General features: G+C 34.1%; 1 protein-coding gene across 4 annotated transcripts in view; it reads right to left on the reverse strand.

Moving 5' to 3' along the window:
- The window catches only part of PALS2 (protein associated with LIN7 2, MAGUK p55 family member), a 103,705-nt gene that overhangs the window by 28,628 nt on the left and 60,542 nt on the right, over positions 1-14,535 (reverse strand). For all 4 annotated transcript variants that reach the window (XM_074367337.1, XM_074367338.1, XM_010968629.3 and 1 more), the window contains exons 3-5: positions 11,925-12,077; positions 8,122-8,274; positions 7,095-7,322 (exon numbers count right to left, since the gene is read on the reverse strand). In XM_074367337.1, coding sequence (XP_074223438.1) covers positions 7,095-7,322; positions 8,122-8,274; positions 11,925-12,077 — 534 coding nt within the window. The remainder of the gene's footprint in view (positions 1-7,094; positions 7,323-8,121; positions 8,275-11,924; positions 12,078-14,535) is intronic.

Raw genomic sequence — 14,535 nt, forward strand, 5'->3', positions numbered from 1 at the left:
AAAATATCTGAGATGAAAAGTAAACTGGACATGATTAACAGCATATCAGACATAGTAAATCTGAAGACACAGCAATAGAAACTGTCCAACATGAAATAATGGGGGAAAACAAGATTGAAATAAGTGAAAAGACATATCAGTGAACTATGGGACAATTTCCAGTTGCTGAATATATGTGTAACTGATGTCACCAAAGGACAGGAGAAATAGAGGGGCAGAAAAAAATATATGAAGAAGTAACAGTCAAAAAATTTCCAAATCTGATGAAAGAAATATTTTTTTCAACAAATGGAGCTGGAAAAATTGGATACCTACATGCAAACAAACAAAAACACACACACACACAAAACAAACCAAAAAAACCCCCAACCCTCCAAACCAGTCGTTGTATCCATATCTACACCTTATACAAAAACTCAGGGTAAATGGATCACAGATGTAGACTATAAAACCATAAAACTTTTAGAAGAAAATACAGGAGAAAATCTTTATGACCTTGTGTTGTACAGAGATTTATGTACATAGAACAAAGATTTCTTTTATATAGAAAAAATTTTTTAAACGACAAATTAGACTTCACAGAAATTAAGAACATCTGTTCTTTGTATTACACTGCTAATGGAATGAAGACAAGCCTCACTAGGAGAAATCTTTGTAAATCATAATTCCAATCAAATACTTTATCAAGACATAATAAACTCTCAAAAACTAAGTAATAAGAAAGCAATCAACTCAATAAAAAATGAATGAAAAGATTTGAAGACATCACCAAAGTAGTCATAAGCATGGCAAATAAGCACTTGAAAAGATGCTCAATATTAGCAGTCATTAGGGAAATGCAAACTAAAATCATGATGAGATACCAGTACACAACTATAAGAATGGCTAAAATTATAAAGACTGACCATACCAGATGTTGGTGAAGATGTGCAGTAATTTCAACTTTCATATAACACTGGTGGGAAAATAAACTGGTACAACCACTTTTGAAAATAGTTTGGCCATTCCTTTAATAGTTCAATATATACCTACCATATGACCTAATACTTCAATTCTTAGGTATTTACCCAAGGGACTTAGATGTAAATATCCATAGCATCTTTATTTATAATAGCCCCAAACTGTAAACAACAAAACTGTTCATCAGCCAGTTAATCGATAATCAAACTGTGGTATATCCATGCAATGGAATACTGTTTGTCAATAAAAAGGAATCAACTACTGATACACACAAAAACATGGATGAATCCCCAAATAATTATGCTGAGTGAAAGAGTCAAATTAAAAAAAAAAGCAAAATCAAAGGATTCATGTTGTATGAATCTATTTATATAAAAACATAGAAAATGTAAACTAATTTATAGTGACAGGAGTGCAGTACTTGCCTGGCATGAAGGCTGGGCGGGTAGGGCACAGGAGGGAAGAAAGACAGTGGACACAAGGAAACTTCTAGGGGTGAGAGACACATTCACTGACTCAATGGTGTTGAGGGCTTCATGGGTACATAGATATGTCTACACTTAACAATTGTACAATTTAAGTCCATGCTATTTATGTAAACTTTGCCTCAGAGATAGTTTTAAAAAGTAAAGATAAACATAGTTAAAGAACTGACAAAATAAATATTGCACAGGAACATGCTGTGCCTATGCAAATGATCATAATTAGGAGAAGAGAAATCAAATGGATGATAGGCTAGAGAAACATCTCCACCATGACCTTTATGGTTAATCAGAAGAAGGCTGATAATGTGGGAATGTGTCAGCTGAACATGGTGCAAGTGTTGCATACACACTCTCAGTCTCAAACCATAGTTTCAGGTCCATCTGAGTTTGCAAATCAGAGTAAGTGACAACGTAGTCAATGCAGTGATCAGAGTTGCTAAGAAGTTCTCTATGACAATAGCAGAGATAATTAAGGGAGAATGCTATTTTACTAAAGATTTTCAAAGTGTATGAACTCTGCCTACTCAGTTTAATGCAGACACACTAACAACGTATTTTGAGATCAGCAAGGAGACTAGATTATATATTTAGATAAAAAAGAATTGAGGGGCTATTCATATTCCTATATGGTAAATAACCATATGTGGGACACAAATTGAAGCTTCTGTTAGTCAAAAAATTTATTTAAAAAAAATATTAACCTAGGCTGCTCTGAATCATACTACTACTAATTCTTAATTTATGTTTTACTTCAATCACTGGTTCATGCAAAACCTGCTTTTAATTTTCTTTAATTTGGTTAGTTACCCAAAACAGAGGCTACACATGGTTCCCCTGCCCACATTCCATTCCATCCCATCACCCTGGCTTCCCCAACAACAAAGGTAATCCTCACCCTGAATCTTGTGTTCACAAACTCCTTCCTTTCCTTTTTGTATAGTTTTTATCGTACTTATATGTAGTCTTTAAAAGTACATATTTGGTTATTAAAACTTAAAAAAGATAGTATCATGCTATATGGATGTAATCTTTCGGGATTTACATGTTTCCAGCTGTACATATGTAAGAATTGCTCTAAGAAATTCCAAGTCTTGGTGTATGTAAACATTCAACTCTGGTAACGCTAAACCTTTTTCCTCACTATGTGTTATACCAATTAACATTGCCACCAGCAACGTAGAATACTCTGGATTCACAACTACAGTTTCTGTCAACTGCATGTTACAAAATGGTATCTCACACTGTGATTTTTTAATATCTCTTCACGTGTTTACCAACCATGTATCCTCTTTTACTGGATTTGTGTATGTAGAATAAAACAGGAACACAGTTTCCTATATTACCTCTGAATAACCAATTTTATTACCTGAATAGTATTTTTCTCACTGAAAGACAAATCTCTGTCAGATAGAAAAGTAACATATGTGTGCAGATGTCTTTCTGAACTCTGTCTTCCACTGATCATTTTGTCTAATCATATACCAATGCCGCCTATCTTAATTCCTACACATTAAGTCCCTATTCCTGCTTTTCTGCCTCAAAAGTGTCTTGGCTCTTCATCTTATCAAATACTATGACTAATCTTATTGGAGTTTTCATTGGAATTTAATTGAATCTGTAAGTCAATCTGAAGAAAACTGGTATTTTTATAACACTGTCTTCCTGTCGATGAATACAATACATCTCGATTTAGATTTTCATAATTTTTGTGCATGGAGGTCTTGAATATTTTTGTTAGATTTATTCCTAGACATAAATGTGACATTTTCTGTCTCTATTATAAATGCGACATTCTCTGTCTCTATTATAAATGCTGTCTTAGTTATATTTCTAGATGTTTGCTGGTGGCATACAGAAATGAAACTGACTTTGTATATTAATCTTATTTTCAAGTACCTTGCTAAATTATTTCTAATAATGTATAGTTTGGGGAGAGCTTCAATTAAAAAATCTTATTATTTGAAAATAATGTTTTATTTTCTCCTTTCCAAATCTTATCTTCCGTAATTATTTTTGTCTTCCTGTGCTTATGGAAGTTTCCATAAAATACTAAATATAAGTGGAGCCAATGAACATCCTTCTCTAGTTCTTAATTTTTTTAATTAGGCAATGACTATTAATCCTTATTTCAAACTTGATGTTCTGGCTTCTTTGGCTTAATGAACTGTAAACAAAAAATTGTGTAGAAATAAGTAATTTAAAAAGCAGCAGCGTCCAAGGGCCTCAAAATTTAAAATACTACAGGTTTCTAAATTTCACTACATCCTCAACAAAATTTTTTAAAGGAGTCAAAATTCTTGAAGTTTTATTATTTTTTAAAAAAGAAGTGGAGTCAATTTTGTTTGCCTCACTGTTGGAAGCCTCATCAAAATTCTGAACAAGATCACCCTCCACCCCAATAAAAATAGTGGTGCTTTTCCATCCAGCTTCTGCCAATGTCTTGAAAGCCTGTTGACATCAAGCTGGCCTAAGATTTGAGTGGCCTTTCTGTCACGGGCTTTGTCTTCGCACAGATGGTAATGGTGAAAGTGCTTGCTGCCAGAGATGTCTGAACGTTAGCACTGCTGAAGTGGATCATCACTCCCTAGTTTGCAAACATACTTACCTCTTTAACATCAGAGATATTGTTTATTCCTAGTTTCTTTAAGGAGAACTGACGATTTTTTATCATCTGTTATAACATATTTGTTGTATCATCTGTTACTCTGTAAATCATCTGAAGGTGGCTTCTTTTTAACCAAAGCACAATTATGCCTGAAGTTTGCCAAGTTTCTCCTGGTTTCTGGTGGGGTTTTTTTTTCATCTTGTTGGAGAGGAAATGGGGCTTCGTAGGGGACTGGGCCTGGCACTCAAGTAGTCTCAGGCAGACCAGCTGAGAGTCCAGTTCCTGATTTTAAAGAGTGCTTCTAACAGTCAACTACTGAGAATAACGTTTGTTCTAGTTTTGTTTTTTTTTAAATAGAGGTTCTTTCCTGTTCCTGATTTACTAATCTTTTTAAAAAAATCATGAATAGGTATTACATTTTATCAAATTTTTTCTGATATTTTTCTCCTTTAATCTGTTAATCTGCTAGTATGTTTGGTTACATATATGGATTTTCTAATACAAAATCTCATAGCATACTTGGGATAAATCCAACTTGGACATGTTGTATTATCTTTTTATGTACCATTAAGTTTCATTTGCTAATATTTTGTTGAGAATTCTTACATGTATATCCTTGAGTGAAACAAAACTATAATTTCTTTTCATAATATTTTTGATATTTGCATTGTAATGGCCTCAAAGAATGAGTAAGAGAATTCCCACATTTTTGCCTTAAATAAACAAAAAGAATTTTAAACAGCCTGTGGGGACCCAAAATACACGTAAATTGAAGACCTTCAGAATCAGCTGCAATTTCTAACCCAACTTGGTCTTTAAATTTAAAAATTTAGATTCTTAGGTCTCAAGAAAGATTTTGGATTTTTAGTAAGCACCTCAAATGATGCTGATAAAGGTGATCTACTGATCATGCTTTGAAAAACATCACCCTGGAATGGAGAGCTCCTGGCTTCCATCTGCTCTCAAGGAAGTAAGAGAAAGAGCTGAGACAGGCCCACCAGGACAACATGGTGGAGCTTCCAGGGAGTGAGAGTGGCAGAGCTGAAGAGGCTAAAAGCCCTTGCTTCCCATTAGTGTCTCTTAGCAAGAGGACCACAGTGTGCCCAGCACAGTCCTACTGTTGCAGCATAATTAGCAATCGTTGCCCCTTTCACTTTGAGAATGTCCCAGTGTGGATATGTTTTAGCTCTCTTGTTGGAAGCCTTCATGTTAGTCTCTTCTTTTTTATGGATGGGCCTGAGACCGCCTCAGGCTTGGATGACCTCTCCTTCCCCATTTCAAAGCCCTCACCCAGCTCTGAAGGCTAAATAAAAAGCACAGTTTGAGAAGGCACAGGACATGGAAAAATGTATGCCCACTAAAGGGCTAAATATCCTTGCATTTCACATCATTCAGACAGTTTGCCAGGTGCAGAATCTACAAAGGAATTTGGCAAAGTACTAGCTGTTGGTATTACAAAAAATTATTTCTCCTGTAAAAGTTCATTATAGCCATAGTGAGCCGGTAGTAACTATGGAGTTTGAACCACGGGGTGGGGGGTGGGGGGCGCAGGAAAAAAACAAAACAAAACAAAAAACGCTGTCACAACTAACATATAATTAAAAAAAAAAGTTCTACTTTTCCAATCTACTTAGGTGCCAATTGAAGAACAAAGGTAGTTTGAGAGGTACTAGCAATTTAAAATGTCTAATTTCTAATATCATTTCTTTTCCTTGAAGACAAGATCTCTACCCTTCATTTCAACCAAAGTTCATTAAAAGCCTATGTATTTTCAGGAATCCAATTTACATACTAAAATTCATGACTGACTATTCTTATCCTCCAAGAAACAATATAGAGCAGGTATTCAACACATGTTATTTCAAAGAATTGTATAGAAATATAAAAACTAGTCTTTTAAATTCTCATATTAACAGTATTAAAGTAAGAGATACTGGCAGTATCTTATGTAAGAAACTTGTAATTTCACTCACATGTGAAACAATACATTTCTGGAATAAACCTGAATAATTAAAGGCATCTGAAACACTGATAAGTATTTCTTCTTTCTACATTATCTAGATCGGAAAACCCTCTTCTTAGTTTCAACACACCACTGCCACACTTGCCCACTGTTCCTTTGCAATTACTTTATTTCCTTTTCTTTCTTTACAACTACGACACAACTTCATCAGCACCATCACAACAACCGCAGCAGTTACCCGCTGAGCACTCAGGATGCTCCAGGTGCTGCTATGAGAGCTGTACACGAATTAACTTAATGGATCCTTACCAACAACCTTTTGAGAAAAGAAATACCCCTAACTGTGTAGATGAGAAAAAGCAGCACAGGAAGGATAAGCTAGTAGGTGGCGGCAAGAGTCTCTGAACCAAGCCTCCTCATAGCCTTTCATTAGAATTGTCTTTCCCAAATTACTTCACACCTTCCAAAATCTGCTTCCTGTTTACATGATCTAACCTCTCTCCTTTTTGAAATTCACTCGACATAATGAAGTTAGATGATCACTGTCATTAAAATATGCCCGTGTTCAATAATCCATTTTACCTAAAAATGAGTTACAAAACACAGATCAAATGTGCGCAGACCAGGTGTTCAAGATTCTTTTCAGTCTGGACCCATCCTCTCTTTCTGACCTCATTCTCTATTTAGCCTATCATAGGAACACCAAGTGAGGGGTGATCAGGACGACATGCTTGTTTTCTCACAGGGCATGGAACATAACAGGCACCAAAGATGTTTGTTAGATTAACAACTAAAAGCCTTTATGGTTTTTCTAATACATAGCTGTATATTACTGAAATGCCAGGGTTCATGGCGTTCACAAAGAGATTTCTTAACTAATTCCTTTTTAGCAGTAAGATTGTATTAATTGTTTAAAAATCAAAAAATTCACCTATGACAAAATAAGGTACTTCAGAACAATTAGATCAGGCAGTTTTTTTCTTTTTTCTTTAGCAAAAAAGTAGAAACCAGTAGTTATACCCAACAGTGTGATTAAAGAAGTAAAAGTATTCTTAATATTAGCAAGAATTTTATTACTAACCTGTTGAGGAATAATGGTATCTCTATAGCTCGGTAAAATTTTTAGGGTGACACTTCCACTAATATTTTTCAGTAATTCTTGTAATTCCTTTGGATTGTTTCCAACCTCATGGCCATTGACTTCTTTAATGATATCTCCCACATGAAGCAGACCTTGCCGATCTATCATCCCTCCATGAAGGATTCGGGCGATTACCAAATCATTATTTTCAACCCTAAACGTCACACCCTAAAGGAAATGAGGAACGGAATGACAGATTTTAGGTTTTTAGGAAGAAATCTTAAAATTATCATGAATATTTATATATAAGAAAATAATTCTAAAAGTAGGAGAATGAATCATTCTTACTTTACCCATGTTCTCTCCTGACTCAATACTCCAATTGCATTAAACCATGTGCAACTGTGATAACACATGCCATCCTTTAAAAAAGGACCTCTATGGCAAGGTTAACCTTGAAAACGAAACATATCTTAGGCTGCATCCCACAGGATAAAAGGAAGCTCAAAGGAGCAAGAAAAAGTACTTGTGCATTCTGATGGTGGTGTTCTCGGCTTTTCTTTTTTTCCACGTCACTGTTTTTACAGTCAGAGCCCAGAAATATTAATGTCTGCAGGAAATTGTAAACTTCCTTACTTACAGAGTCCTACCATGTCTTTAACTTTTAATAACAAGTTTCTTCTGTGTTTTGATACTATAATTGGCAAGAAACTTCAGTTTATTTCTTCAAAGGGCATAGGAAAAATAGAAAGCAGTTATCTCCTAAAATTTTTGCTTCTTATTGGCAAACTTCTTGCCTCTATTTCAATTTAACTTTTAATTTTGGTTTAATTTTGTATGCTCAGTCAAATTGAGAGAGCATCAACTGTGTATTTTACACAAAGGCCAAAGAAGACTGGTAAAACAAACATGAATAAGGTTTCATAATGATACAAATTACGAAACAGAAAAAAATGAGACAGAGTAGTGTCTTGGCCACAAGTACATCAGATTTCAGATTTAAGAAGGCACTGACTTATCAACTCACCAATGGTTCCCCAGCTCTTTTATGAATACCAAGAATACGAATGGCATCTACTGGTAATAACTGATTATTGATTGAAGAATTATTCATTTCCGGGCTTGATGGAGGAGAATCATAACACTTTGATGCCACAATATCATGGGCCTCCAAAAGTGACTAGAAGGATTCAAACAGCCTGTGGTTACTAATTACAGATGGAACAAATTATTAAAAATAACTAGTTCATTATCCCAGGTAGAGTAGTAAAAATTTCCAAGACACACATTATTAAATTCCCAAATATGAGTTAAATCAAATGTATGTAGAATATTTTTAAGAAATATTAACATATACAGTTTTACTTCTTATCAAACAATATCGTATTCCTTGTTTTAAAAGATTTGAAGAGACTGATAGTTTTGTGACTTTTTAAAAGTCTCATGTTCAGTGGAAACTGAACCTAGGTTTCCAAGTGTGATGCAGTGGAAGACTGAACTTCATTGCCACCACTGTCATCACCATCATCATCATTCAATACTTAACCAATTCCTATTTATTAGTTATCATACGAACTCAAATACCAAGACTACAATTTTTATTCTAAACCTGTTGTTAGCAATAACATATTTTTCACGTGTACAAAATATCTGTTAAAAAGATACCCAATGAATAAACATCAGCATCTTTTGTCAGTGATGGGAAATTCCGTATTACCAATAAGGGAATAAAATTTACATTTTTAGGGGAGAAAGAGCTAGTAATGGTCCTGAATTTACTTTTACCTCCTACATTTACTGTATATGTGCTATCATCATGGATGACTTTGATCTAGCTTTCTAGGAATTACTTATAATTTGAGGGGGTATGTATATGTGTGTGTGTGTGTTGTGTGTGTGTATATAATTTGTGCTGTAATTGTGTAATGCAAACAGACATAAAGCTAAGTTTTTGAGTGTGGGAATGCAAGTTCAAAATCAATAGATCAAAACAGAAAGAAGGGAGCAAATGTTAACAGGTTCAGAATAGAAGCCATCAGCTTATGGGCTTAATTGGTAATTTCTGGTCATTTCATAAAAATAATATGAGAGACAAGTTTCAAAAAGAAAAAAATTCACAAATCCATATATAATGATTATTCCTATAAATGCTGGAAGTTACTCAAATCACTAACCTGGGCTGCTTAGTTTTTACCCTATACGCTCTTCTTTAGGCAATATTATCCACCCCTGCGACTTGAACCACTACTTACACATTGAGAGCTCCAGTTTTATATCTTTGGTCCAGAACTCTCATGAACTTCAGCTTCATATACTAAAAATCTACAACAGTGGCCAAAGTCATGATAATCTGAAAAACTGAAAAAAGCTAAGGATTGTAGCGGACTAAGCACACTGAGTTAATGAAAAATCTCTAAGTCCACAATGCTATTTAAAAAATTGGACTGGAAAAACTCATTTGTTACCATTGAGACTGCTATTTTAAACAATTCTTTACTTTGAAAATTGGTAAAAGGAAGGATCCAGCATTTCCCTGACTTTTCAGTAGGAAAGCAATATAGGTTAACTAAACAGCCCACCCAATGAGGAAAAGCTCTACTTTAAATAAGAACACCAGCTAATAAATACAGAATGAGAGAATTTGAAAAATGTCATCTTGTAACCTCTAATGAAAATACTGATTCAGGCAAGGATTATTAATTTGTGTTGATCAGCCAGTAAATGGTTGAAAGGAAACAGCATTTGTATAATGCCAGAATAACAACAAACTAGATTATTTCCTAGAGGAAAGGTTTTCAAAGGTAGGATTAGGCTGTCATTGTCCTTCCTTAATTAAGGGACCAATCTCAGCATCAATAGTTGTCGGCCAACCAGGTATTATACATCTTCTGATGTAGATTAGTTCATGTTGTATCACATTCTAGTTCCAAATAATTAACTTGAATCATCAACCTTTTAGGTAAAACTTGTTTATAAGAAATAGAAGCGATAACAAAACAACACAGCAGGGAAGCAACCAAATAAATACAGGGAATGGATTCTGTAGGACAATGGCCTGGTCTCTTCAACAGGCCAACATCATCATCAAGGGAGAAAGGGATGGTCCAATCAGATGCCACATGGACCTAGGTTGAAAACTCATGCACAAACCAGCTGTAAAGAATATTTTGGTGTCAAATGAAGATATATGAATACAGAATGTGTACTATATGAGACAGAGGTCCACTGAAATGGAAAAGTGGAAATCAACGACTGAAAAAAAAAAGCATATTACAAAATAGCTCATGCAAAATGATCTCAATCAGCAAAGAAAAAAATTTGTATATTTATGCCTAGGAAAAATATGGAAGAATACATGCTATGCTAGTACAGTAGTGATTTAGGTAGTAAAAATGCAATGTCTTAATATCTTATTTTTACTTGCTATTTTCTAATTATATATATTAACCTTTATATAAATTAATGCATTAAATGTTATATACTTATAGAAAAAAATATAGCATGCTACAAAAGCTCTATCCGATGCACAAACTTAATATGGCCAGTTATCTTAACATTAACATGTCCAAAACAGTTCTCCTAGAGTGTTCCTTATCTCAGTAGGTGTCATCAATTGTTTGTCAGAAATCCTGACCTTATCAACTTTCCACATTTCTCTTCTGCAGCTGTCACATGTAACCACCAAGTCCTGTTGATTTTACTGCTTAAAACTTGAAAATCCTCACATTTCCCACTTTGTAGACACTGCCATCACAATCTCTTGCCTTGGTACTCAATCATCTAGCTCCACAACTCTGACCTCTCCCTGTTTAATAACCTGCCCCCATACCCTACCCAAGGTTTTCCCAATGTCCTTGCGATAAAGTCCAAATTATCTTAGTATGCCTTATGAGGGTTCAGTTAACTGGCCTCTGCACAAAGGTGTCTCTGACACGTGTCCATATTTTTGTACCTAAGATTCATGTTTATGTAGGAACCATCTTACTATAAATCTACATATTCTGCAGGTTAACACTGCTAGAGAGTCACAGAAAGTCTTTTTGATTTTTAATGCTAAGATTTGCAGTTGCAAGCTGGTGACGCTTTATTCTTCTATCCCAGGACCATTTATTGAACAGTCCATTCTCTCTCCGCTAAAATATTTCGGTCATAAATCATGTTGCCATTTGTGTATGGATGTATTTCTGGGGTTTCTATTCTCTTTAAGTAATCTATTTTTCTCATACTGCCCCAATACCACACTTAGTTATAGGTTTAGAAGAAATCTCCACCACCTCTCTTTCTCTTGTGAAACTAATTATTTTTCAATAAAATGATTAACTTTTCACCTATATAGACAAATGCTTAAATTGCACTTATTTTTTGTACCTATGGGAAGTATGTTTTGTCATAGTTCCTATCCTCATATAGCTCTCTTTTGTTCCAAGGTCACCAACTGCACCCCAGTCTTAGAAGCAATACTGAAAATGTATACAATTGGTCAGAAGGAGTGCTGGGAAACAGTGGTAGTGAGGAAGAAAAATTCACAGGGAGAAAAATATCTCTAGTATGTGGTCTGATGATGAAGTAGGGTTTGTAATTTTTTTAAATTACACAAAGAAAAATCCGTTCTGATATATTCCTATGGCAGACACTACATCTGTGTAGCATGTGTGTCTGTTTATGCAGTCCTACCATATTAAGATATTAAAATATCTAAGCTGGAATTTATAAAGTATGGCCCTAAATAATCTTTAAAAAATATCACCTTAAACTGGAACTTAACTACTAAGGGAGAATATTTTGGGAATATAAAGGGGACTTGAAAGAAGAATGATAGGAAAAGTTTACCTGGAAGTGAGGCTCTTTGAGTATAGCAACCAGTTCTGCCACATTTTCATCCACATTTATTAGAGGAGTGATATCTTCAAGAATTTCATTGACTAATTCCAAGTTATTGTCACTGACAGCTTCTAGTTTTGAATCTTCTAGTCTCTCATGAGCCTGAAAAGGTAACAATATATAAAAGTAATAACACACATTATTTTGCTCCTGACTGTGGTTTTCTTCTTGATTTGTTTCCTTTTTATAAAGTTTTAAAAGATACTACTTGAAGGTTTGATTCAGTGAAACCAAATCTAGTATTTCAATCAGAGGTAACAGATTTCACAGTAAATGTTATCATAAAATAGAATAAATCTTGGCCTCTACTCCTACCCTAAAAGTAATGGAAAACTCATGTTTATGACTAAGCCATGAAAAAATGAATAGGCCAATGACACTAAAAAATGTATCATGTTTCTAACCTAATAGACTTTCCTAATAACTTTCTAATCTAGGCTCAAACTCTCAATGATACTGTTAATGCTTTATTAAAATAAATGATGAAGCACAATAAAAATAAAAATAGGAACATAATCATTATATGGATTACCATTAAAAAATAATGAAAATCATTTTGAGAACCCCATAATCCTAAAACTACCATTTCCCAATTTTGAAAATCAGCAAAAAAGGTCAATTCAGGAAAGGCAGCTCTTGAACTGAATCTTGAAGGACCATAAGATTTCACTAGGGGAATGATCCACTCCTGTTTCAAAAAAAAAAAAAAAAAAAAAAACCAAAAAACTTAAAACATAATCTGGCAATCTTTTCCACAGAAAATGAACCATGAATCACACTGTCACAGGAAATAAGTAGTCCTAATTATCCTTTAATAGTGGGAGTAAAGCAGAGTTTAAATCCAAACTTAGAATGAACACTAAGCAGTCTCCATCTTTTAAGTGTTGTTTTTCTTTTAAACGCTTGCTGTCTGATTTTGAAGATAGGCAAAGCATAATTATAAAGATTTAATTTATATATGAAACCATGTAAGATGACAAATAACACATTTAGTATTTTAAGATTCAGTTCTGTAAGTGAAGAAAAATCCAAATCTCAAGTGGCAACAGTATCAATTAAACTTTATCTGATACCTGTAATATTTTAAATGTTATTTCTACCACATAGAATGGATCCTTCAGAATTCAAATACACCTTCTAATTTTAAAAATGCATTTTTTTCAATTAAGTATATTTTCCAGGTAATTCAAAAGAATGAAGTAAGTTTTTCATTGGAAGAGGGGGGCTATATATTAGCAACATTTTAAAGAAACACTTCGGAAGAAGTTTTAAGTCATGAAATAAACTGATAAAGAAGAAATTATAATTGTTATGAAACAAAAATGTTAAAAGACCAAATGTAATTTAAACAGAGGAACAAGTTTCTATTAGATTTAGACAAGAAAAAAATTAGGAAGACTAGAGAACGCCACAAAGAATGAGAATAGGTAAATTTGTTAATTTTCTTAAAGTATCACACAAGCCTGACAAAGATAGCATGATGAAGACACTCAACATGGTATCATGGAATGATTATCACTATTGGGAAAAAAATACGAAAATATGTACACAATTACTTAACTCTTACAAAACAAGCTAGAATTGCTAATTGTTTTCATACAAATATCTGTTGTTAACAAATATCTAATTTAGCATCATTAACCTTGCAAAACTCTTAATACTCTTATGGTAGTATTATAAAGCTTAAAAAAAAGGAAGAAAAGATCTTTTAACATTCATTGGGGGCTTTTGTTTTATGCCAGGAACTATACTCTCTATGAGAGAGAGTCTGCGGTGTATGTATTGAACAAAGGTAGTAGGTATGTTATTATTATCCTCACCTTACAGACATAGACACTGATGATGCAAAATGAGATAAAGTGATTTATTTGAGTTCATACTACTGGTAAGTGGCAAAGTCAGGTAGTCCAACATCAAGGCTTGAGCTCTGACCTACTAAAGCTTGTATTCAGCTTTATCACTATACAACAGGTACTCTAACATCATCTTGCAGTTAGTTATTTTATCTAAAATATTATGCATTGTTCTCACTCATTTCAATGTGTAAGATAAACTCTCATTCACTGCTAGCTGAGTTGTTGCTTCTCAGCACGGCTCTTCCAGTCTAGATGTGTTGTTATACTCCTATGGCTCAGAATACCACCCACCCTTCCAGCCTTTAACCATCTGCTCAAAGTATGAGCTATAAAGATCACCTGTTTCTCCAGGAAAACAGATGATGACTGGCTTATAAGTTCCAGGTACTAGGCCAATATATCTTCTACAACATCCTATGTTACATGATATATGGTAACAATACTTTAGATACTGATATACGTTGATTCAATTCATGTCTTTGGGACAAGTAAATGAAGAGAAATGGTCACTGACATGAAAACTCTAATACAGTTTCCTTCCTTTCTATGTTCATCTGTTTTAGTGCTCCCAAACTGGGTGAGGACAGGAGGGAATGTTGGAAAGACTAAAAGAATAATGCCAAGAGAGAAAGAAGCAGTCAAGTGGAGGGCAGCATTATGCTATAAAACACAAACATACCTAAAGGTTTTTGGACATTAACTCT

This window comes from Camelus bactrianus, chromosome 7, assembly GCF_048773025.1.
Source record: "Camelus bactrianus isolate YW-2024 breed Bactrian camel chromosome 7, ASM4877302v1, whole genome shotgun sequence".
NCBI classification, from domain to species: domain Eukaryota; kingdom Metazoa; phylum Chordata; class Mammalia; order Artiodactyla; family Camelidae; genus Camelus; species Camelus bactrianus.